Below are 23,060 nucleotides of genomic sequence, written 5' to 3' on the forward strand. Positions count from 1 at the left end.
CTTCCTTTTTGCCGTTGGTTCACTTTCCAATGGCCGCTGAGGCCGGCGCATCGCGCTGATCTGAAGCCAGGAGCCAGGTGCTTCTCCTGGTCTCCCATGCGGGTGCAGGGCCCAAGGACTTGGGCCATCCTCCACTGCCTTCCCGGGCCATGGCAGAGAGCTGGCCTGGAAGAGGGGCAACCGGGATAGAATCCGGCGCCCCAACCGGGACTAGAACCCGGTGTGCCGGCGCCGCAAGGTGGAGGATTAGCCTGTTAAGCCATGGCGCCGGCCGATAGTGCAACTCTCTGATAAAAAGGTTGGGCATTTGGTGCAGGGTTTCAGATGCTGTGTGGGCCACCTGCATCCCATGCTGGAGTGCCTGGGTGCCAGCCTCGGCTCTACTTCTGATTCCAACTTTGAGCCAGTGCACAGCCTGGGAGGTAGGAGGTGATGGCTCAATTAGTTGGACCCCTGCCACCAGTGTGGGAGACCTGGACTGAGTTTCTGTCTCCCAGCTTTGCCTGGCTCAGTGCTGGCTGTGGTGGGGTTGAGGGCATTTGGGGGAGTGAATCAGTGAATTCTCTCTCTCTAATAAATAAATGAACATAACATTAAAAAAGATATGATACAATTGTGTGTGCCTTGGTTTCCCACTCTTCCCACCTCTCCCTGACCCTGCCCAGGCCCTGGTATCCACCATGTGGCTGAAAGTAACAGCCTAACCCATCGGGCTGTTCTCCATTCTGGGTAGCCTGTGATGGAGCTGATCGGTCTGCTCTCTAGAGTGTTTCTGTCTGTCGGTTCGGCTTCCAGAGCCCCATGCTCTCCTTTGGCTTCCTAGCTCCTCCTTCCTCCCCAGTGGCCGTCCCTGCTTCCTGTCCTTGGCTGCCTCTGGCACTGGAATGTTCTCGTCTTGTGTTCTCGTCTTCTCCACCTTCACTCTGTGCCCTGGGGTTCTCGCCCAGCAGCCGCGATGCTGCTTCAAGCCTGCAGCATCTCCAGTGTCACGTGGTCCAAGCCCAACTCCTGATTTCTGTCCCAAGCCTGCTCCCTTTTGGTCAATAGACAGCGCCCCCCAATCATTCCTCTGGGTTCCCCAAAATATCACTCCTACCCTCCTCTTAAAATATTGTATTTTTTGGGGACAGTGCTGTGGCACAGTGGGCTAAAGCCCGGACTGCAGCACTGGCATCTCATGTGGGTACCTCTTTGTGTCCTGGCTGCTCCTCTTGCGATCCAGCTCCCTGCTAACGCACCTGCGAAAGTAGCGGAGGATGACTGAAGTCCTTGGGCCCCTGCACCCACATGGGAGTCCTGGAAGAATTACAGAGGGCTCTTCCTCTCACTTCACTACCCGGAAGAAGCTCCTGGCTCCTGGCTTCAGATTGGCTCAGCTCTGGTCGTTGTAGTAATTTTGGGGGTGAACTAGCAGGTGGAAGACTTCTCTCTCTGTCTCTACCTCTCTGTAACTCTTTCAAATAAATAAATCTTGAAAAATGACATTTTAAAATATATTGTACTTTCAAATTTCTGTTCTGCAATGTTGGATACAGGCACTCTCTTCCTTTTTTGTTTTAAAGATTTATTGTTTAAAAAATTTATTTGAGGGGCTGGTGCTGTGGCGTAGCGGGTAAAGCTGCCACCTGCAGTATCAGCATCCCATATGGGCATTGGTTTAAGTCCTGGCTGCTCCACTTTCAATCCAACTCTGCTTATGGCCTGGGAAAGCAATATGATGATCCAAATCCTTGGGTCCTTGCACCTGCGTGGGAGACCTGGAAGAAGTTCCTGGTTCCTAGCTTTGGATCTGTGCAGCTCCAGCCGTTGCAGCCATTTGGAAAATGAACCAGAAGATGAAAAACCTCTCTCTCTCTCTCTAGCTCTGCCTTTCAAATAAATAAATACATCTTTTAAAAAAATTTATTTGAAAGGCAGAGCTAGAGAGAGATCTTCCATCTACTGGTTTACTTCCCATATGACCAGGGCTGGACCAGGTGGAAACCAGGAGCCAGGAGCTTCTTCCAGGTCTCCCACATGGGTGCAGGGGCCCAAGGACTTGGGCCATCCTTCACTGCTTTCCCAGACCGTGGCAAAGAGCTGGAGTGGAAGTGGAGCAGCTGGGACTTGAACTGGCACCTTTATGGGATTCCTGCATTGCAGGCAGAGGCTTAACCTGCCACGCCACAGTGCCAACCCCAACATTGTCTATCTTAGCTGTGTCTGAAACATACTGGAAAACTGGCGGCTTCTGACCCATCGCTCAGCTGGTGTCCTGTGTCCTGCTGGGCACTGCTGTAGCCTCCACCCCATTTGCAGGTCTGTGGTCTCTGCCTTCAGAAAGCTCCACATCCTCCCGGTTCCAGTGCCCCCAGCCCCAGCCACCGCCATGGCTTCCTGGGTTTAGGGCTGTGCTCTGCAGGTCTGCCTCCCTGCAGCAACACAGGGAGCCTTTTCCCCTGGAGCCGCGGCCTGGCCTCCTCTCTGAGGACCCCTGGATGCCCCTTCTTGCTCTCCTCCCCCCTGCCCTTGCTCCCAGCCTCCACCTTCTGCCAGCAGCTCCACCCTTCCCACCTCCCCCAGCTGCCACTCCATCTTTCCTTGTTACCTCCCACTCACTGAACTTAAATGCACATTTATTTTGCCCCTGGTTTGTTTCCCAGGTAGAGTGGCAACTTCCGAGTTTATTTATTTGTTTTTTTTTTTTTTAAGATTTATTTTTATTTGAAAGTTACAGAGAGAGGTAGAGCCACAGAGAGAGAGAGAGAGAGAGAGAGAGAGAGAGAGGTCTTCCATTCTGTTGGTTCACTCCCCAAATGACCACAACGGCCAGAGCTGAGCTGATCTGAAGCCAGGAGCTAGAAGCTTCCACCGGTCTCCCATGTGGGTACAGGGGCCCAAGGACTTGGGCTATCTTCTACCGCTTTTCCAGGCCATTAGTAGAGAGCTGGATTAGAAGTGGAGCCCATATGGGATGCCAGAGCTGCAGGCTGGTGCTTTAACCTGCTGCGTCACAGCACTGCTCCCCCCCCCCCCCCTTTAAGATTTATTTATTTATTTGGAAGTAAAAGTTGCAGAGAGAGGGGGAGAGAGAGAGAGCGAGAGAGCGAGCAAGCAAGTTTCCAGCTGCTGGTTCACTCCCCATATGGCTGCAATGGCCAGGGCTGGGCCGGGCTAAATCCAGGAGCCAAGAGCCAGGAGCTTCATCTGGGTCTCCCACATGGGTTGGCAGGGGCCCAAGCACTTGAGCCATTTTACACTGCTTTTCTCGGCCATTATCAGGGAGCTGGATAGCAAGTGGAGCAGCCGGGACATAAACTGATGCCCATATGGGATGCCGGCAGTGCAGGTGGTGGCTTTACCTGCCATAGCACCGGCCCTCAACTCTAAGTTTGATAGTTTCAGCAGCAGGTGTCATGCCAGATGCCTCATAGGGGCTTGGCATGTGTGGCCTGAGTGTATGTGAGCTGGCACATGGGGAAAACTTGTGAATGGGTGAATGAATGAATGAATGAATGAGCAAGCGAATGAATGAAGGATGGGTTCTAGCCAGCAGGGAAAGGCAGAACCTCTGGGTGTTGTCAGTTTCCCCGTGACTCCAAGGGTGTGGGTTTTCCCTCCTGATTTCCTTTCCCTCTGTGGCTTCTTTCTGCCACTTACCCATCTCGTAGATGACAACTTGTTGCTACGATTTTAAAACTCCGGGTAAAGGGCGGCGGTGGTGCACAGCTGCCGTCTGTGCGGCCGCTCGGAAGCGCAGAAGGCTCTCAGGACGCGCGCTTTTCCAAATTAATTAAACCCCGCTTCCCAGGCGATAAGAGGCCGAGAAGGAAGTCGGTGGCTGCGGGAGCGAGCGGCGCGAGAATCTGGGTCGGTGTGTCCCGGCTGGCTTGGGTGCTGCGCCGCTGAGTCTTTGTTTTCTCCTGTAGGTCGCACCCAGGACGATGATCGGCTGAGATGGAGGCGCCCGCCCCTGCCACTGCCCCGGAGAAGAAGGAAGCCAAAGGAGGGATCCTGGAGGCCAGCGGTCTCGCCGACCTCGGCACAAAGACTTCTCCACTGGCAGTGGCCGCGGCCGTTGCCGCCCACGGAGGTACTTTGTGCGCGCTGTACGCCCAGAGAGCGGCAGGATTTAATGAGAAATGAGAGCGCCAGGGGTGGCCCGCGGCATCGGGGAGTTGTGCGGGGTCTGTGGAGGGCGCCCTGCCCCAGGGAGCATCGTGCACACGGAAGGTCGCCTGCGGGATTGCCTGGCACAGCCAGGGGTCAGGGGCCTGGGCTTCCCTAGACTGCGGCTCCCTGCTGCTGGGTGGCACTGGGTGCGTTCAGCTGGCACATTTGCCCTGTGCCGGGACCCCCTCTTCACACCCCTGCCCTAGAGAACTATTTTGGAGCGTTAATTGTCTCCCGATGCCTCTGGCTGTAATTAGAGGGTCAGGTACGGAATTGGAGTGTCTTCGGCGAATTTCTGGCCAAACTTAATTATAACAGAAGGGACCACGCCAGCCGCAGCCTCTCATTTCACTACCCCGGAGAGAAACGCTCTCTGGTTTCCGCTGGTCCGTGCCAGCCTCCCGCGGGGAGGGTTTGGCGGGAAGGCGAGACCTCCCCTTGTGTCTGCGCCGTCCATCTGGAGGCCACAGGACTATTTCTGTCTCAGAGGAGTGCAGAGCCTGAGATTTCTTTTCTGTGCCTTTTTATTCAAGTGCATTTAGTCATGCCCTGTTGCTCTCGCTGCTGCTCAGCCCAGAGGGGTAGCAGGGAAGGGGCTGAGCCTGGCGCTCCCTCTGGTGCGTGCGCGCTCGTGCTCCCAGCCGTGGCGGGGTCTCCAGCAGGGGCCGTGTTTGTGCAGTTCTGTCCCTCGCGGCAGGGCTGGAGCCCAGGGAAACGGAGTGTGTGTTGGGGGGCACAGGGGCCAGTGTTGCTAAGAGTGTACTTGGGGACCTCTAGGTTGCTGTTGTCATTTATTTTTATTTTCCCCGTGGTTCCGGGTTGAAGGTTGCCATTGCTGCGTGTGTGTGGCCCAAGCGAGGAGACAGAGATTGGAGGCTCCTTTTGGGATCCCACAGGGAGGAGGAGTGTTTGATCTCCTAATCTATTTTTCTCGGACCTGGGCTCTGCCAGGGGATCTGTGGAGGGGGTGGGGTAGAGTGGGAGGAGCCAAAGCTGAGTACCCCCCCCCCCCCAACTCAGGGAGGAGTGGAGGACTCCCAGAGGGTTTTAGTCACATGGTATCCCAGGGTCAAGGCCTGACCTGGGGTGTGCCTTTAGATGCTGCTGAACTCCAGGGAGCCTGACCTCCCTTCAGCTACCACCTTGCCATGCTGGCCTTGCTGAAGCTGCCCATCGGAAAGCAGCCAAGAGCAGACTTGGGCAGTCACTTGGACATAGCTGAAGGCGGGGACCCTGCTGAAATGGAGCTGATGGTCCCTGTTGGCAAGAGCATCTGGCACTGGAGGGAGCCTTGACTTGGAGGCAGAGGGGTTGGCCCATGTTCCTAGCTTGGAGCATAGCCGCTCCCAGGGAGGTAGTCACTACCCCGGCAGGCCCTCTGTCCCCTTGGTGGCTGACCCAGGGGAGCTTGGCTGATGAGGCTCCAGTAGATGGTGGGCTCCAGTGAGCCCGGCTGCTGCAGGGTAGCTGGCCTGTTGCCTGCAGAGCGGTCTCAGCTAGGTGCACCTGCTTCTGAGATCACCTGGGATCCCAGAGCCTCCTTGCCCATCACTGCTGCCTGTACCTCTCTGAGCAGCTTGTTGGGGGAGGGTCTTCCTGGAGTCAGGGAGGAGCAGCTGTTCCTTCCTGGAGCAGAGCAGCGTGTTGTGGGGTGGGGCTCCTCGTGCTGGTGGACCATGGTGGTTGCATTCGTGGCAGCCCAGAGGGGCATGGCCTGGACCCTGGCCTTTGAGATCTGTGCTATGAGGGGGTTTCACAGATGTTATCTGGTCTTCCTGATCTCAGGACATTGGATCATCCTTAAGTCTTACCGAGCCGTGGCAGATCGTACTGTGGATGAGAATCCTCATGTCCTCAGCACTCTGCCCTGGGCCTGCCTGTCAGCAGGTGAAAGTTTCCCTGGAGCTACTGGGCTGGGAGATGCCCTTTCCCTCAGCTGTGGGTCTCAGTGTGGGGTGCTGGGCCTGGCGAGAAGGCAAGCAGGGGTCTCCTGGGGACCTGAGTGGAGCAGGAGAAAGTGTGAGTTGGGAGTGGCAGAGCAGTTGCATGGAGCCAGCAGCATTTGCCTAGGACCCCTGGGGAGTTGGGTGCTCAGCCAGCAAGGGTGGGGCTGAGAGTGGACATCGGGAGTTACATAGAGGCCTGGGAGGGGGACAGTGCTGCCGGATCCTGCCTCTCGAACGGGAGAGTCTCAACCACAGCCTCTCCATATCCATGGGGCATGGGTGCCAGGACCCCTCCTCATACCAAAATCCACAGATGCTCAGGACCCTTTTATAAAATGGCATAGTATTTGCATAGAACCTATGTGCTATTGCTTTTTCTTTTTTTAAAGATTTCTGCATGAGTAGAAGATGGCCCAAGTCCTTGGGCCCCTGCACCCCTGTGGGAGATCCAGAAGAAGCTCCTGGCTCCTGGCTTTGGATCAGCACAGCTCTGGCCGTTGTGGCCAACTGGGGAGTGAACCATGGGATGGAAGACCTCTCTCTCTCTCTCTCTCTCTCTCTCTCTCTGCCTCTCCCTCTTTCTGTGTAACTCTTTTAATTAAATAAATAAATCTTAAAAAAAAAAAAAGATTTCTGCATGTATTTTGAAAGAATTACAGAGAGAGAGAGAGAGAGAGAGAGAGAGAGAGAGAAAGAGACATCTTCCATCTGCTGGTTCACTCTCCAGATGGCTGCAATGGACATCACTGGGCCAGGCTGAAGCCAGGAGCCAGGAGCTTCTTCTAGGTCTCCCATGTTGGTGGTAGGGACCCAAGCACTTGGGCCATTTTCCACTGCCTTTCCCAGGCGCATTAGCAGAGAGCCAGATCAGAACTGGAGCAGGTGGTATGAAGCAGCACCCATATGGGATGCCGGTGTCACAGGCAGTGGCTCAACCTGCTACACCACAAGGCCCGCCTCTGTGCCTCTTATCTACTTTGAATCATGTCTGGGTTATTTGTCATACCTAATACAATGCAAATGTTATGAAAATAGCTGTCATACTGTATTGTATAGGGAATAATGACAAGAAAAGTCTGTACAGAAGGGACACACTGTGATTAAAATGTATTTTTGGTCCATGGTTGGTTGGGGACATAGAAGGCTGATTATATTTGCTTTTAAGCTGTTATTTTACATGGTTTGGGAGTAATTATTTTTCAAAGATTTATTCTATTTGAAAGGCAGAGTTACAGAGAGAGCAAGATCTTCCAATTGCTGGTTTACTCTACAAATGGCCAAAATGGCTGGAGTGGGCCAGGCCAAAGCCAGGATCCAGGAGCTTCTTCTGGGTCTCCTACATGGGAGCAGGGGGCATCTTTTACTGCTTGCCCAGGCCATAGCAGGGTGCTGGATTGGAAGTGGTGCAGCTGCGACTCGAACTGGTGCCCATATGGGATGTTGGCACTGCAGGTGGTGGCTTAACCCACACCGTGCCACAACACCAGCCCCTTGATTGGGTGTTAATTTGAGCCCAGCTGTTCTGGTACTCTGGGGAAGCCTCAGAAGGAGCCCCACGTGTGGCTCTGTGCCTCTGCTCCCTCCTGGGGACCAGGGGCTGGCAGCACCTGCTCTGGTCCAGACAGGCAGACTGAGTCTTGAGGTCACCTGGCTGGGCTGGCCTTCGTGTTGTGTGACTCCGCTTAGGACTCCACCTGAGGCCGGGCTGGCCGGGGTGGGTGTTTCCACTCCACTGCATGTGCCTGTGCCAAGACGGGCGTCAGAAACTCCTTTCGCCGAGCGGGGCAGCCAGGGCCGGCGGGACTGCAGGAAAAACCAGCGCTGTGGTCAGACTGGGGCAAGGTTCCTTTCACCCTCGGGCGGGAGCCGCTGTGGGCGACGCGGACCCTGCTGCCAGTGGTTCTTGCCGAGCCTCTTTAGCTGTTGTGCTAACACTTTGGAGGCCGTAAATCTTCCAGAAACACATTTTAGCCCGGAGTTCCCCCCCCGCCCCCTCATTTTTGAAGCGGTGTAATTTGAAAGGCAATTTGATTCAGATGTTTCTCATTGCTCTGCACCGAAGCCGCCCAGAATGCTGTGTCTTTTCCTCCGCTGTCGCCGCCGCCCGTGGGTTTTCTTTCCAAAAATATTTCTGCACCTCCCTGTGTGTCTCCATGGAGCATCAGCGGCCCTGCCACTCCGATCCTCCGGGACACCCGGAAGGGCTGGACCTGGGACACTTGGAGCCAGGTCTGGGTAGCGGGAGTGTTCCTGGCTTTTGAAAGCTGGCTGTCACACAGGCGCACGCTGAGTGGCCACTGTGGCCAGGCCGGGAGCCTTCCCAGCCTGGACCCCGCCAGCAACTTCATCTTCCCCCACTCTTGGCTCTGGGATGGAGCCCACCCCTAGACCTGCTAAGTCTGAGCCTGTGGGGTGGGTGGGGCCCAGACAGCTGTGGTCAAGTAAAAAACTTCTGGGTGATGCCGATAGAGTCTTTTTTGAAAACAAAACAAAATAAACCCTTAACTTTATTTCTTAATTATTTTCATTTTCTTTGAAAGGCAGAGAGACAGAGACACAGACTGAGTTTTCTTCTGCCTGCTGGTTCATTCCCCAAATGTCCACAACAGCCAGGATTGGGATAGGTTGAAGCACGTGGGTGGTGGGGACACAAGTACTTGAGCCATAGTCCACTGCCTCCCTGGCTGTGCGTTATCAGGAAGCTGGATGGGAAGCAGTGGAGTCAGGATTCGAACCAGGCACTCCCATACAGGATACAGGTATCCTCACTGACTGAAGCTCCTGTGCCAAATGCCCAACCTCAAATCGGTCCATTTATTTATTTTTAAAGATTTATTTATTTATTTGAAAGTCAGAGTTAAAGAGAGAGAGAAGGAGAGAGAGAGAGAGAGAGAGGTCTTCCATCCGCTGGTTCACTCCCCAATTGACTGCAATGGCTGGAGCTGAGCTGATCCGAAGCCAGGAGCCAGGAGCCAGGAGCCAGGAGCTTCCTCCGGTTCTCCCACACGTGTGCAGGGACCCATGGACTTGGCCCTTCTACTGTTTTCCCAGGCCATAGCAGAGAGCTGGATCGGAAGTGAAGTAGCCAGGTCTCAAATCAGTGCCCATATGGCAACTTTACCCGCTACACCACAGCACCGACCCCGGTTTGTTTATTTATTTTTATTGATTTATTTGAGAGGTATAGGGAAAGAGAGATACATAGATCGACAGACAGAGCTCCTATCCACTGGATCACACCTCAAATGCCTGTAATGGCTAAGGCTGATTGGGGCCAAAGCTGGGAGCCAGGAAATCAACCCAGGTCTCCCCTGTGGGTGGTAGGAGTCTGGTTATTGAGCCATTCCCACTGCTCTCCAAAGTCTGCATTCACAGGAAGCTGAAGTCAGGAGTGGAGCCATGAGTTAAACCTAGGCACTCTGATATGGATAAGAGGCATTTTAAGTGCCAGTCGCATGTTGGAGTTAGGGTTAGGGTTAGGGTTGTGTGTGCTTTGGCTCCATGAAGGAAGGGGAATGTTTTCTTCTGTGAAATGGGAGTCCTACACAGAGCTGCTGAGGTCTGCTCATACAGACCTGACACTGGGAGCTACTTCCACTGCCCCTCTTACTGCAGGCAGTGCAGCGTGCAGTAAGGCTTGTCCTTGATTCTGCAGCTAGACTGCCGGGTGACGTCCCAGCTCTGCTGACCTCAGGCTGGTCTGTGCCTCAGTTTCCCCTTCTGTAAAATGGGTGGAACAGTGGTGCATGCTTTGTAATGCTGTGAGAATTACCTGAGTCAGCAGGTGGAAAGTAGTTGGTAAATAAATTTTTTTAAAAAAAAAAGAAAGGGGGCTGGAGCTGTGGTGTAGTGGGTAAAGCCACCGCCTGCATATGGTTGCTGATTCAAGTCCCGGCCGCTCCACTTCCGATCCAGCTCTCTGCTATGGCCTGGGAAAGCAGCAGAAGATGGCCCAAGTCCTTGGGTCCCTGCACTGGCTTGGGAGACCCAGAAGAAGCTCCTGGTTCCTGGCTTCGGCCAATTGGGGAGAGAACCAGCAGATGGAAGACCTCTCTCTCTCTCCTTCTCTCTCTGTGTAACTCTTTCAAATAAATAAATAAGTATTTAACAAAAAAATAAGAAAGTAGTTGGAAGAGAGCGCTGGGTACTGAGTTGACTGTGAGGTCTGGGTGAAGTATTTGCTTTAGTAACTGTTGATGTTCTTCCTATCAAGTTTTCTTTTTCTGGGCTTAAGTTGGTCTCTCTTTCACTGGTCGCCCTTACTTGACAGCTTGGTGAGAAGCCCAAGATTCTGATGTCTTCCTGCTCCAGTGGTGCAGGAGTGTGGGCTGCGAATCAGGACTGGTTTCCTGCCCTGCTTGGCTTTGCTCAGCCGAGCAGGAGCCTGACGGGTCTCAGCCTTCTCAGCTGGAGGGTGGGACCAGATCAGAGGTTGCTAAGGCCGCCCAGCCTTGGAGTCTCATGAGAGGACTGTGATAAATGCAGACTCCTGGGGCCCGCTTGTGTGGACCTCAAACAAGTTTCCCAGGTCATTGGGTGCGGGTGGTCTTGTGGGCCCCTGTGTCCCACCAGCTACCCTTTTCTCTTGTCCACTGGCCCTGCTGGCTTCTTGGCAGGGTTCTGGGTGGCCCAGTTTGCTTAGTGGTGAGTCCTCCACCTATGTCGCAGAATGCAAATCCCAGAATATTCCCACGACCCAGACTGCGAGCGTTCCCACCAAGTCACCCAGGATTAGAAAATCGTCCTTACCCACAACCCCATCCATCTTGGCATACCTAAAGATCTGATACCCTTCCATGGATAAAGACCCCAAAGTGCCCTGTGTCTTTTCCCTCTGCCTGCTCCCATGCCTACTACCTCCCATGCAGGGTGCTCACATGGGCACAGTGCTGTTGGTTCCTCCCTGCCCCCAGCAGACCACCCATACAGGACTAGAGAGTGAGCCTACCCGTGTGTGCCCTCAGAGCTGGTGAGCTCAGTCACCTTTGCTGGTTTGGGGTCCCCTGGGCATGAGGCTCACTTGGGGCTTGGCCCGCTCCTTGACCCCAGCTGTGCTCCGGCCCCCAGCCCCTGTGAATGGCAGGGGCCTTGCCAAGTGGCCCAGCCTGGCCAGCTCACTTGAGGTTCACTGCCGGGCCACAGACTTCCACGGCAAGCCTGGGGATGCACTCGGGTGTGACTCAGTGGGCGGTTACTCTTGGGGAAGTCGTCCCAGGCTTGCTGTGGATCCTGCTGCTTGGCTGGATTCATGCCCCAGCCACCCTGATCTGCTGTCGATTCAGCAGAGCACAGGGCTTGGCAGCCTGGCTGTGATAGGCTTAGGGGTGCCTGGGGCAGAGCAGGGAGGTTCCAGGCTCTTCCCTTTCCACCATGGAGTGTTCTTGGGAAGAGTGGGGCTCTTCCTGGAGCTGTGCATATCAGCCATGTGCTGTGGGCAAGTCGCTGGACCTCTGTGACAGATGGAAAGAATGCAGTCTTTTCCTTACCCGGTTATCTTATTTATTTATTTTTTTAAAAGATTTATTTATTTATTTACTTGAAAGTCAGAGTTACACAGAGAGAGAAGCAGAGGCAGAAAGAGAGAGAGAGGGGTCTTCCACCTGCTGGCTCACTCCCCAGTTGGCTTCAGCCAGATCTGCGCTGATCTGAAGGCAGGAGCCAGGAGCTTCTTCTGGGTCTCCCACATGGATGAAGGGGCCTGAGCACTTGGGCCAGCTTCCATCGCTTTCCCAGGCCATAGCAGAGAGCTGGATCGAAAGTGGAGCAACCGGGACTCTAGCCGGCGCCTGTATGGGATGCTGGCACTGCAGGCGTGGCTTTACCTACTCCACAGTGCCAGCCCCCAGCACACAATCTCATTGTGCTTTTACTTTTTTGCTTAAAGGAAGCCCTTTGTGGCATCCTTTTGGCACATCCAAATTGCCAGCAGCACTGCCTTTGTGCTTTGGAGCCATTTTTAAGACAATAATGATGGGCCGGCGCCGTGGCTCACTTGGCTAATCCTTTGCCTCCGGTGCCGGCATCCCATATGGGCGCTGGTTTCTGGTCCTGGTTGCTCCTTTTCCAGTCCAGCTCTCTGCTGTGGCCCAGGAAGGCAGTGGAGGATGACCCAAGTTCTTGGGCCCTGCACCCGCATGGGAGACCAGGAGGAGGCACTTGGCTCCTGGCTTCGGATTGGCGCAGCGCGCTGGCTGTGGCAGCCATTTGGGGGGTGAGCCAACAGAAGGAAGACCTCTCTGTCTCTCTCTCTCTCACTGTCTAACTCTGCCTGTCCAAAAAAAAAAAAAAGGACAATAATTGTTACGTGAACACAAGCACTGCTGTACTGCGACAGTCAGTTTGGTAATACTGTCGGCTACCAAGTGCCTAATGGGCGGGTAGCTTATATGGCATGGACATGCTGGACATAGGGTTGATTCACGTCCCAGGTGGGACTCATTTTTGAACTTTTGACATTTATTTCTGGAATTTTCTGTGTCACATTTGCAGATCTTGGTTGGCATGGAAAGCAAAGCTGCAGATAAGGGGGTGACTGCCATCATAGTTGTGATAGTAACTGTTTCTGGCTACTGCAAGTTTACATGGAACAAAGTTTGCAAAGTGGCTTGCAGAGTGTGCATAGGTGGTGTTAAGTGTTAATATGACATATATCTGAGCATTCGTGAGCATTCCTGCCTGTCTTGACCTTCTACTCGCTGGTACAACCGGCTCAGAAGGTGACCATCTGAAATCAGACTGGACCTGCTTGCCTGCTGCACAGTGGTCTGGCTTGCTACCCCTGCCTGCTCGCTCCCCTGGGTTGCACGTCACGTCTGTGTGGCCCCATGTTCTGCCTGGCGCTCCTGAGTTGGCACGCTCTGCCTGCCCTGTAAGAGAGCCTGGCGGGACTGCGCGTGTCTCCTGGTTTGCTGCGGATGTCTGAGGCAGAGCTGGGGAGAGCTTCAGAGTCGGGAAGCTTCGGCCACGCAAACGGCAGAAGCTTCAGACATCACCTGCCTCGAGTCCATTCCTTTCACAGCTGTGGGAACTGAGGCCCAGAGCCACGAGGTGCCGCTGTGTGACACTGTCCGGACCAGAAACTGAGTTCCCATCAGGTGGAGCACAATTGTCCCCGAATGCAACCCCCGTCCCGGCCCAAACCCCGGCTCCCCAAATTGACGATGCTTATGTTGGAAACATTTTTCTGATGTTTGGTTCTGTCAGAAGTAATTTTAGCATTTCTAAAGCTCAGTGAAAATACTGCCTCATTACTTTGATGTCAGCGCATAGTTTACTATTAGTATATTCTGGGGTTTATCATTTTAGTCATGTTTAACACGGCTGCAGCAGGCATGCACTATTAAATCTGGCTTATTTTACATTCCTGTCCGGAATTATTTATTTGGAACAATTTCCTCTCTATCAAAAGACACGGCTAATGCTGTGTTTTAATGTGTTATTTACACACAAAATAACCTATTTACAGCTCAGTGTGTGCCGCAGGCAGAATGGATGGGCCCCAGTTCCCAGTTCTCCGTTATATCGGAGTTTAACAATCTGGATTGCTAATAGAACCATTTGTCATTGCTGGGGGTGGGGGGTGGGGGGATGATTTATTTTATGTCTGTGGTCGGGTCTCACCGCCTCTGAACTTGGGAACATTTTGAGGATAATGAAGTGAAGCCCAGTGTTTGGGATGCATGGGGAATGCCCACGGTGCCGGGGCGCTTCTGGGCTCCCCGTGTGCACGTGTGAGTCCTGCAGATGCCTCTGGAAAGTGTATCACAGGTGTGGTGAGGGTGGAGACCCTGCCTGTGCCCTCTAGGCGTTCCTTGTTGGGGGTGACACCCAGCAAGTCCTGCCCAGGGAACTTCGTGAGGAGCTGTGTCTGAACTGGCCTCAGGGACAGCAGGGTTTGCCCAGGTAGGGGGAGGAGCAGCAGAGTGACTGCTGGGAGTCTGGGGCCTGGTTGGGGTGTGTGGGCTTGGTGCTCAAGGCCTCTTGGGCTGCCCTGAAGAGAGGCCTGGAGTGGCTGGGGTGCCAGGGTGGGTGCGTGGCCACTGGGCCATGTAGGCTGGGGTCCTGAGAACTCCTTGGAGCCTCTCTTTTCAGGGTAAGGAGGGAACACAGTTCATCTGGAGCCCTGTGGCCACATGGAGAGTGCAGGAGGCTAGGGGGAGACATTCAAGAAAAGCAGGAGCCATGGATCCTGTCCCTGAGATTTGGTGCCCACCCCCGGAGACAAACCAGACACACCCAGGGGAGATGCTGGCCTGGGCGGTGCCTGCTGCATGGGGTGGCCCAGGAAGGCAGCGGAAAGTGGCGGGGTCTGAACTGGGCCCTCACAATGTGTCCTGCAGCCCTGTGCCCTTGAACCCATTCAGGGCCCCTCTGGAAGCCACTGCTCTCTTGGGTCAGGTGGCTGGGAGGAGTCACCAGAGCAGACCTTACAGAGCCTGGCTTGGGGCAGGCCACAGGGGGACAATGCATGGGGCCCCAGCCCCCTGGGTGCCCAGTGTTGGGCAGGCACAGGTAAGGTGTGAACTCTTGCCCTGCCCATTCCTGGTTGGGTTTCCTTGGCCGGGACTGCACCCCACCCAGGGCCCTCACTCAGCCTGGCCATGGTGCTGAGCTTCCGCAGGCAGGGATTGGCAGCCTCAGCGGAAGTGCCTCCTGGCCCCAGCACACAGGCTTCATGGAGTTCACAGAGATGTGTATTGTAAGAAACTGCATGCATTTCAAAAAGTCCTGCATTCAAATAAAACTTAACCTTTTCATTTCATTTCATTTTCTATGAACTTAGAAACTTTTTTTTAAAAGATTTATTTATTTAGCCGGGCGCCGCAGCTCAATAGGCTAATCCTCCGCCTTGTGGCACCAGCACACCGGGTTCTAGTCCTGGTCGGGGTGCCAGATTCTGTCCCGGTTGCCCCTCTTCCAGGCCAGCTCTCTGCTGTGGCCAGGGATGCAGTGGAGGATGGCCCAAGTGCTTGGGCCCTGCACCCCATGAGAGACCAGGAGACGCACCTGGCTCTTGCCATCGGATCAGCGTGGTGCGCCAGCCGCAGTGCGCTGGCCGCGGCGGCCATTGGAAGGTGAACCAATGGCAAAGGAAGATCTTTCTGTCTCTCTCTCTCTCACTGTCCACTCTGCCTGTCAAAAAAAAAAAAAAAAGATTTATTTACTTATTATTTGAGAAGTAGAGTACAGAGCCAGAGTTACAGAGAGAGGGAGAGAGAGAGAGGTTTTCCATCCGCTGGTTCACTCCCCACGTGGCTGCAATGGCCAGAACTGGGCTGATCTGAAGCCAGGAGCCAGGAGCCAGGAGCTTCTTCCTGGTCTCCCATGCAGGTGCAGGGGCCCAAGGACTTGGGTCATATTCTGCTGTTTTCCCAGGAGCATTAACAAGGAGCTGGATCAGAAGTGGAGCAGCCAGGACATGAACCAGAGACCATATGGGATGCCAGCACTGCAGGCGGTAGCTTAGTGCACTCTGCCACAATGCTGGGTCCCCCCAAATTTTTTTTTTTTGATTAAAAATTTCTTTCTTTTTTTGACAGGCAGAGTTAGACAGTGAGAGAGAGAGAGACATACAGAAAGAGAGATAGAGAGAGAGGTCTTCCTTTCTCCGTTGGTTCACCCCCCAAGTGGCTGCTACGGCCGGCGTGTTGCGGCCGGCGCGCTGCACTGATCTGAAGCCAGGAGCCAGGTGCTTCCTCCTGGTCTCCCATGCAGGTGCAGGTGCAGTGCCCAAGGACCTGGGCCATCCTCCACTGCACTCCCGGGCTACAGCAGAGAGTTGGACTGGAGGAGGAGCAACCAGGACAGAATCTGGCACCCCGACCGGGGCTAGAACCTGGTGTGCCGGCGCCGCTGGAGGAGGATTAGCCTAGTGAGCCGCGGCGCCCAGCCAAAAATTTCAGCTTATTTATCTGAGAGACAGACAGACAGAGAAGGACAGATAGAGTTTGATCTCATCTGCTGGTTCACTCCCCAAATGCCCACCTCTGCTGGGACTGGGCCAGGCTGGAGCTGGAATCCAGAATCTCAATGTAGATCTCCCTAAGGGATCAGCAGGAACCCAATTACTTGAGCCATCACTGCTGCCTCCCCAGGTCTGCATTATCCAGGCATTGGACCCACAGTACTCCAGTGTGGGAAGTGGACATCTTAAATGCTAGGCTAAACACTCTGTGACTTGATTTTTAATTTTAATTGTATTTATTTGAAAAGGAGAGAGAGATAGACAGACAGACAGACATCTTCTATCAGCTGCTTCACTCCCCAAATGCCTGCAATAGCCAGGGCTGGGCTAGACTGAAGTCAGGAGCCTGGAACTCCATCTGGGTCTTGCATGGGGGTAATAGACCAAGTACTTGAGCCATCATCTGCTGTCTCCCAGGGTGGGCGTTAGCAGGGACATGGACCAGAAGCAGAGGTGGAACTCAATCCCGGGCACTGCAATAAGGGTTGCAGGTGTCCAAGGGGCAGCGTAACCTACTGCCTCACAGCCTCCCCTGCTTCCTGAACTTTGGGATGCTTTCTGGCATTCTGTAAATAGTTGGTACTATCTTGCTATTGCTGTCCTTGCAATAAGTGAATATTAATCTAAGAACCATTTGCTGCGAGTGGCACATTTGTTTCCAGTAAATGTTTGAGAGAGTGAGTGGAGGAGCTGAGATTTCAGGGTGAGCAGCAGGGTACCTGGGACAGGCAAGGCACAGCATGGACCAAGGAACTGAGGGCTGAGAATGGTGCAGAGGGCTGGGGCTGCAGGGCTGCGTGGGCACGGCTGACAGGGCAGGAGGCTTCCTCACTTCCCCTGTGCTTGTACAAGCTTGTGGCTCAGGCCATGTCTGGTGTCCCCTGGGGGCTGTGTACCCTGCCCCAACGTGGAGGCCCGGTGTGTGCTGTCGGCCCTCGGCCCCTTCCCTGCGAGTGTGTCCCGGCCGGCACAGTTCACGGAGGGTGCGCACCTGAAGCGAAGCCAAGTCTGAAAGGCAGGCTGCAGCCTGCTCATCTCCCGCCTGCCTGGCCGTTCTGCTTTCAGCAGTGGTGTTGAGATCCGGTGAGGGTTTGGGCAGTGGGCAGTGGGTAGCGGATAGCAGCCTCACACCTTCTCCAACCCCCGTGATTGTGGAAGTGGAGGAAGGGCCCGGAGAAGGCTCGGGCAGGGTGGCGTGTGGTCACTGCTGCTGTGTTGGTGGCCTTATGTACCCTTTCCCTGCTGATGCCTTTTGTCCTTTACCCTCCTGGGACCCCCCCCCCCGCACCCCTGCTGTGACCCCTGGTACTGAGGTGTCTGGGCTAGGGGAGCCGCCTGGGGGTAGAGAGGGAAGCAGACTTTGTTAAGGCACCCCTTGCTGCCTCTGGGGACCTTGTTCTATTTCCAGTCCCCACACTGTGAGGTTGCCACCCTGGCCACGCCCCTCTACAGCATGTTCGCTGTGAGCAAAGGAACAAGATGGGCAGCTGCGAGTTGGCCCAGCTCCGGGAATGGGCGGTCCCTTGCTTCCTCGGTGAAATGGGGGTCTTGAGGTTGACCTCGGCCCACTGTGCAGGGCAGGGCAACAGGGCTGCCCCCCGTCCTTCTCCCTGGACACTGGGGAGCCCGTGTTACCTCCTGGTTGCCTCTGTGGCAGCTAGAGCAGTTCAGAGTGTTGCACCTGACACATGCCGGATCCCCAGCTTGGCTGGCTCAGGGCTGCACTGCTGGATAGTTGAAAATGAACATTCTGACAAAAACTGCTCTGTGAGTGTTTCTAGTTCATAACTCCCCCTGTGTGGAAATTATCCAAATGGCATCAGCCACTGGACATGGTGCAGCCCCATATTGCTTAACCATGGGGTGTGTTTTGTTCCTTGTGTCGGCATCCCAGAGAGCCCTTGCACAAACCCAGAGGCTGCAGCCTGCTGCCCATGTGGCTGTCAGGTATCACTGGTTCTGTTGTTGGCTGAGACCTCATTCTGCGGTGCTTGCCTGTATACCTGCGGCGGAATATTACTTGGCCATAAAAAGGAATGAAATTCTGGAAAACGCTATGCACAGAGAGCCTGACAAATGTGACGCTAAGGGGGCCAGACATACAAGAGCCAAATACTGAGTGGCTGCACTATAAGAACCATCTGGAAGAGGCAGAGCCCTAGAGACAGGAAGGGCTGAGGCGGGGCAGGCAGCTGGAGGGAGAGCGGGGTGAGGCGTGGTGGCTCGAGTATGGGATTCCTTTTCGCGGTCAAGGAAACATTCTGTAATTAGACAGCAGTGAGGGTGGCACAACCCTGCGGGTACACTGGAAACCACTGGATTGTGGACTCGAAAATGGTGAGTTTTACTGTGTGTGAGTTGCATGTCCATTTTCAAAGGGAAGGGAGGGGGTGGGAAGGAGGCTGTTAGCCTTGTCCCCACGGTCCCCTGTAACCCCTCCCCTCCCCAAGGCTGCCTGGAGCATCCTTCCTGGTTGCTACTATAGGCTGTAGGAGCTCTAAAAATAACTGGAGTGGAAGGAGACTGTTTAATGACAGAGTAAATAATTACATTAAGGGTGCGAGTACGGAGGGGAGCTGAGTAAATCACTTTAGAGGGAGCTGCAGCCTGCAGCCCACTCCAGCCCTTTATCAGCCGATTACATCCTCCCGTGGACTTGCGGTAATTGATGGCGGGCAGAGGGCCCCCGTGGCGGCGGGGGCTTCGGGGCGCGGAGGGGCGAGGCTCTCCTGAGCTCAGGGCTCAGGGTTCCCCTCTCCACCTTGCCATCTGGGTCTAGTGGGTCTGATGCTTCTGGGAGGAAGGGGCTTCCTGGGCTCCTGAGGGCACCCAGTGAGCGTGTAATAGATCCTGGTAAGGAGCAGATCTGGGACAGTGACTGGGGATAGTGGGCATCAGGTGCTTTCTGGTGGTATTTGCGGGGGGGTGGTGTCCTGGTATCTGTTGAGGGGGCCAGTGCCAGGCAGATCCCAGCTCCCAGGAAGTGGCAACTCTGGAGCAGGAGGGCTGTTTGGTGCACCACCCCCTTTCCCTGCAACCTGACAAGAAGCCCCTTGTTACTCCCTTCCTTCTAGCTGGGGCCCCACCCTGTCCTCAGTGAGGCCTGGCTGGCGGCAAGCTGCTACCCGGGTGCCCTCACTCCTGTCCCCAGGCCTGTGCCCGCCCGTCAGTCCTGGAGGCTGGACAGGCACCACACTTTGCAGGGTGCCCTGCTGGGGCCACTCATCATGCATCAGGACACAGGAAGGTGGCAGCCCCTGGCCTGAAGGGCAGCTGTCCTCCAAGGGAGCATAGTCAGGATGCTGGGTTGGGAGGGGACAGAAACCCACCCAGCCTCTCCGAGCTGCGTGGAGGTCCTGGCCTCCGTAGTGGAGAAACTCAGGGTTAGATTTGCCTTTAGGACAAGACCACATGTGAGGGCTGCGGTGTTGTTGCTGGTGCACAGTTTCTGTCTGTGCCCTGGGCTGGTGTCCAGGTGGGGCCAAGTCGCTGCAGGTGCATGTGGCCCTGGGTTCATTGCAGGTGACGTGAGCAGAAGGGCGAGGAGCTGCTCAGTGTCCAGGTGTGGCCCCGGGAACCAAATGACCCCAGCTGCTGTGACCAGGCCAATGCTGAATTCTCCCACTCCTATGACATGGTGGTCATTTAGCCTCTGCTCCTCGGGGGCTGTGCGTGGGACGCTGAGCAGGCCAAGTGCAGACGTGCCCCGCTCCCTGGGTGACCAGTCTGCAGGAGGAGTGGGCACCACACTGCGGACACTTGCTGGTGGCTGTTGGGTCAGAGCTTTCAGAAGCAGTGAGGACTCTGGTCACTCGGTCCCTGGGCCTCGTGCTTTGCGCTTAGCCTGCAGTGACCTGGCCTGCTCCCCTTCCCTAGTTGGTCTTTTGAGCTCCCCGGCAAGGAACGTAAAGTACCCCTGAGAGGGGCCAGATGAGAGGACATGCCAGAAGGGTCCAGGGTGGCTCAGCTGAGAAGCGGGTTCCCTGTAGGGCATAAGCAGAGGCCTGTGGGTGGGGTGAGAGGGGACGCTGTGGGCAGGGCAGAGGCCTGGTATGAAGCGGAAGGAGCAGAGAGGCAGTTGGATGCCCTGCAGAGGAACCTGGGCTGTGGGGCATGGGGAGCCATGGACAGGCATTGAGCAGGGAAGTCCCTTAGGAGGGACTCGTCTTTTTGCTGATGGGCTTGAAGACTCAGACACACGGAATGCAGGTGATTCTTGCTGGATTCCTTTGCTTTTCAGGTTATTTTTTTTTCCTCTGGGTGTTCTCTCTCTCTTAAAGATTTATTTATTTGAAAGGCAGAGTTACATAGAGAGACACAGAGAGAGGTCTTCCATCCACAGTTCACTCCCCAGTTGGCCACAACGGCTGGAGCTGGGTCAATCTGAAGCAGGGAGCCAGGAGCTTCCTCTGGGTCTCCCACGTGGGTACAGGGGCCCAAGGATTTGGGCCATCTTCTGCTGCTTTCTGAGGCCATAGCAGAGACTGGATTGGAAGTGGAGCAGCTGGGACTCAAACCGGCACCCATATGGGATGCTGACACTGCAAGGGCAGCTTTACCTGCTATGCCACAGCGCCGGCCCCTGCTTCTTTCTCTTTTCTTCCACAAATATTTGTTGAAGACCTCCTGTGCCTTGGGCGATGTGCTAGCTACCTGCAGCAGCAGGGAATATGCAGGCCAGGTCCCCTGCTCCTGGCACTGATGTCGTAGTCAGGGAGACGCAGGTGAGCCCTCAGCTCAGCCTCCATGGACAGAAGAGTTCTGTGACATGGGCCTTCTCGCAGGAGACACAAGTGCTGGCAGTCTGGCCTTCCCCAAGATAGGCACGCGGCTCCCAGGGATGTGATGTCACCGCCTTGCCCAGTGCTGGCTCTGCACCATGGGGAACGGCTCCCTTAGCTGGGCAGAGAGCAGAGACTCATCCCTGAGCCGGCTGCAGCAGAAGCCCAGGATGGCCTGGGGCAGGGCTGCAGAGCCCCGTGTGCCTGTGCCGTGCACCGGGAGCCAGCCCCTCGTGTCCTTGACCTTCACCTGGGAGCAGCCACGACTTCTTCCTAAGGCTGTGCTTAGGGCTGAAGCTGGGACGCAGGCAGGGCCATCCTCACAGGGGCTTCTGCGGGACCGACTTTGGCACCAGCGGGAGGGGGACCACGCTGTCCTCTGGGGCTGTCTCTGGCTCTCTCACCATCCTCCACATCCTTGGGGAATCGTTGCGGACCCTGTGGTCTCTGTCTGGGGACATTGACCTTGCTGGTGCCTCAGGCTCCTGGGAGCCCCCATCTCCTGTCCTCACCGCGATATGTAGGCCTTGTGCCTGTGTTGGTGGAATTTGCCTGGCTAAGGCATATTGTTCAGAGCTTTGCACCTCTGTGGCTGCCAGGTGAATGCTCACCTGTCTGTGAGTTCTGGTCTCCCCTTTTTAAAGATTGATTTTGGAAAGCAGAGTTAGAGAGAGGGAGAGAGATAGAGATCTTCCATCTGCTGATCCACTACCCAGATGGCCACAATGACCTGGGCTGATCCTGGCTGAAGCCAGGAGCCAGGAGCTTCTTCTGGGACCCCCATGTGGGTGCAGGGGCCCAAGCACCTGGGCAATCCTCTGCTGCTTTTCCCAGGCCACAGCAAGGAGTTGGATCAGAAGAGGAACACTGGGACATGAACTGGTGTCCCTGTGGAATGCCAGCACTGCAGGTGGTGGCTTTACCCGCTATGCCACAGCACCAGCCCCTTGTTCTCCGCTTTTTACGCCTGGGGAATAAAGTGCAATTAAGATGACAGTCCTGTGTGTGTCACTGTGTCACCAGGCCCCGGTAAGGCATGGGGCCCTGGCTATGAGTGGAAGCTTTATCGGGCAGGGCCGTGGGTTCAGCCAGCCTGGGATGCCCTGGAGGGTGGTGACACCCTGGGGACAGCTGTGGAAGGCTCCCGTGGAGCTCTCAGTGTGGCCTTAGGGTGCCTGAACATCACCAGCGCTGACAGAGCATCCAGGCGGGGCTGCGGGCAGTCCCAGATGTTCCTGTGCCCCTCCCCTGGGAGGAATCAGAAACTTCTGGGAACTTAAAAAAGCAAAACCAAACCAGAAAGCCCGAGTGCCTGCTTCCCTGGCTGTGATTCCAGGCGCTCCTCTGTTGCTTTGGGGCTGGGAGGAGGGCATGAACAGCCTTTGAAAGCTCTTCCCAGAGGAAGTGGGGGTGGGGTGGGTGCCATGTGGACACCCCCTCCACCCCCTCTTGATCCCGTGTGTGGCTGCCACATGTCCTCGAACACTCTCATCCCAGAAGCACACAGTGGAGCAGTCTGACTCCCCCCGGCTGCCTGTGCTCAGCAGGGAGAGGGCCACGCCCTGCCTGTGCAAGAATCTTCCAGCTGGGTGGCTGCCCCGCACAGGGGGCGCCACCCCCAGTCTGCTGCACCCTGGAGGTGGCTTTGCTCTTGTAGCTACGCCTGGTCCTCCCTCTGCAGGTGCCCTCTCCGCTCTGGGCCCCGTACTGCCCACTTTGCCTCCACCTCCTGCCTCGTCCCCACCAGCCCGACGCCCATCCCAGGTGCACTGGAAAAAAAAAAAATTGGGGCCAGCATTATGGCTTGCTGGGCTAAGCCACCACTTGCAATGCTGGCGTCCCCTATCAGAATGCTGATTGCGATCCCAGCTGTGGATGTTGATTCAAGTACTTGAACCCCTGCCACCCCCCCCCCGGGGGGGGGACGACTCTGGAGGGGGTTCTTGGTTCCTGGTTTTGGCCAGGTCCAGCCTTGGCCGTGGTGGCTATTTGGGGAGTGAACCAGCCAAGGGAAGATTGCTCTCTCTCTTTCTGACGCTCTGCCTTTCAAATGAATAAATAAATAATTTTTTTTCCATATCCCTGATCCACACAGGATCTAATTAGCTTATTCCCAGTGATATCAGATATAAATTGCACTGAATGTAGCCGGGCAGGTGGCTCCCTGCTTGGGGCATCGGCTGACATTTCTGAGCCATCAGAATTCATCCTGATTGA

At 55.4% G+C, this 23,060-nt stretch overlaps 1 protein-coding gene across 2 annotated transcripts in view; it reads left to right on the top strand.

The window, feature by feature from the left end:
* GLI2 (GLI family zinc finger 2) overlaps positions 1 to 23,060 on the top strand; it is a 226,746-nt gene that overhangs the window by 52,069 nt on the left and 151,617 nt on the right. For both annotated transcript variants that reach the window (XM_062182053.1, XM_062182136.1), the window contains exon 2: positions 3,909 to 4,072. In XM_062182053.1, the coding sequence (XP_062038037.1) occupies positions 3,937 to 4,072 (136 nt within the window). In that variant the 5' untranslated portion in view covers positions 3,909 to 3,936. The remainder of the gene's footprint in view (positions 1 to 3,908; positions 4,073 to 23,060) is intronic.

Source organism: Lepus europaeus, chromosome 1 (assembly GCF_033115175.1).
Source record: "Lepus europaeus isolate LE1 chromosome 1, mLepTim1.pri, whole genome shotgun sequence".
In the NCBI taxonomy this organism is placed as follows: domain Eukaryota; kingdom Metazoa; phylum Chordata; class Mammalia; order Lagomorpha; family Leporidae; genus Lepus; species Lepus europaeus.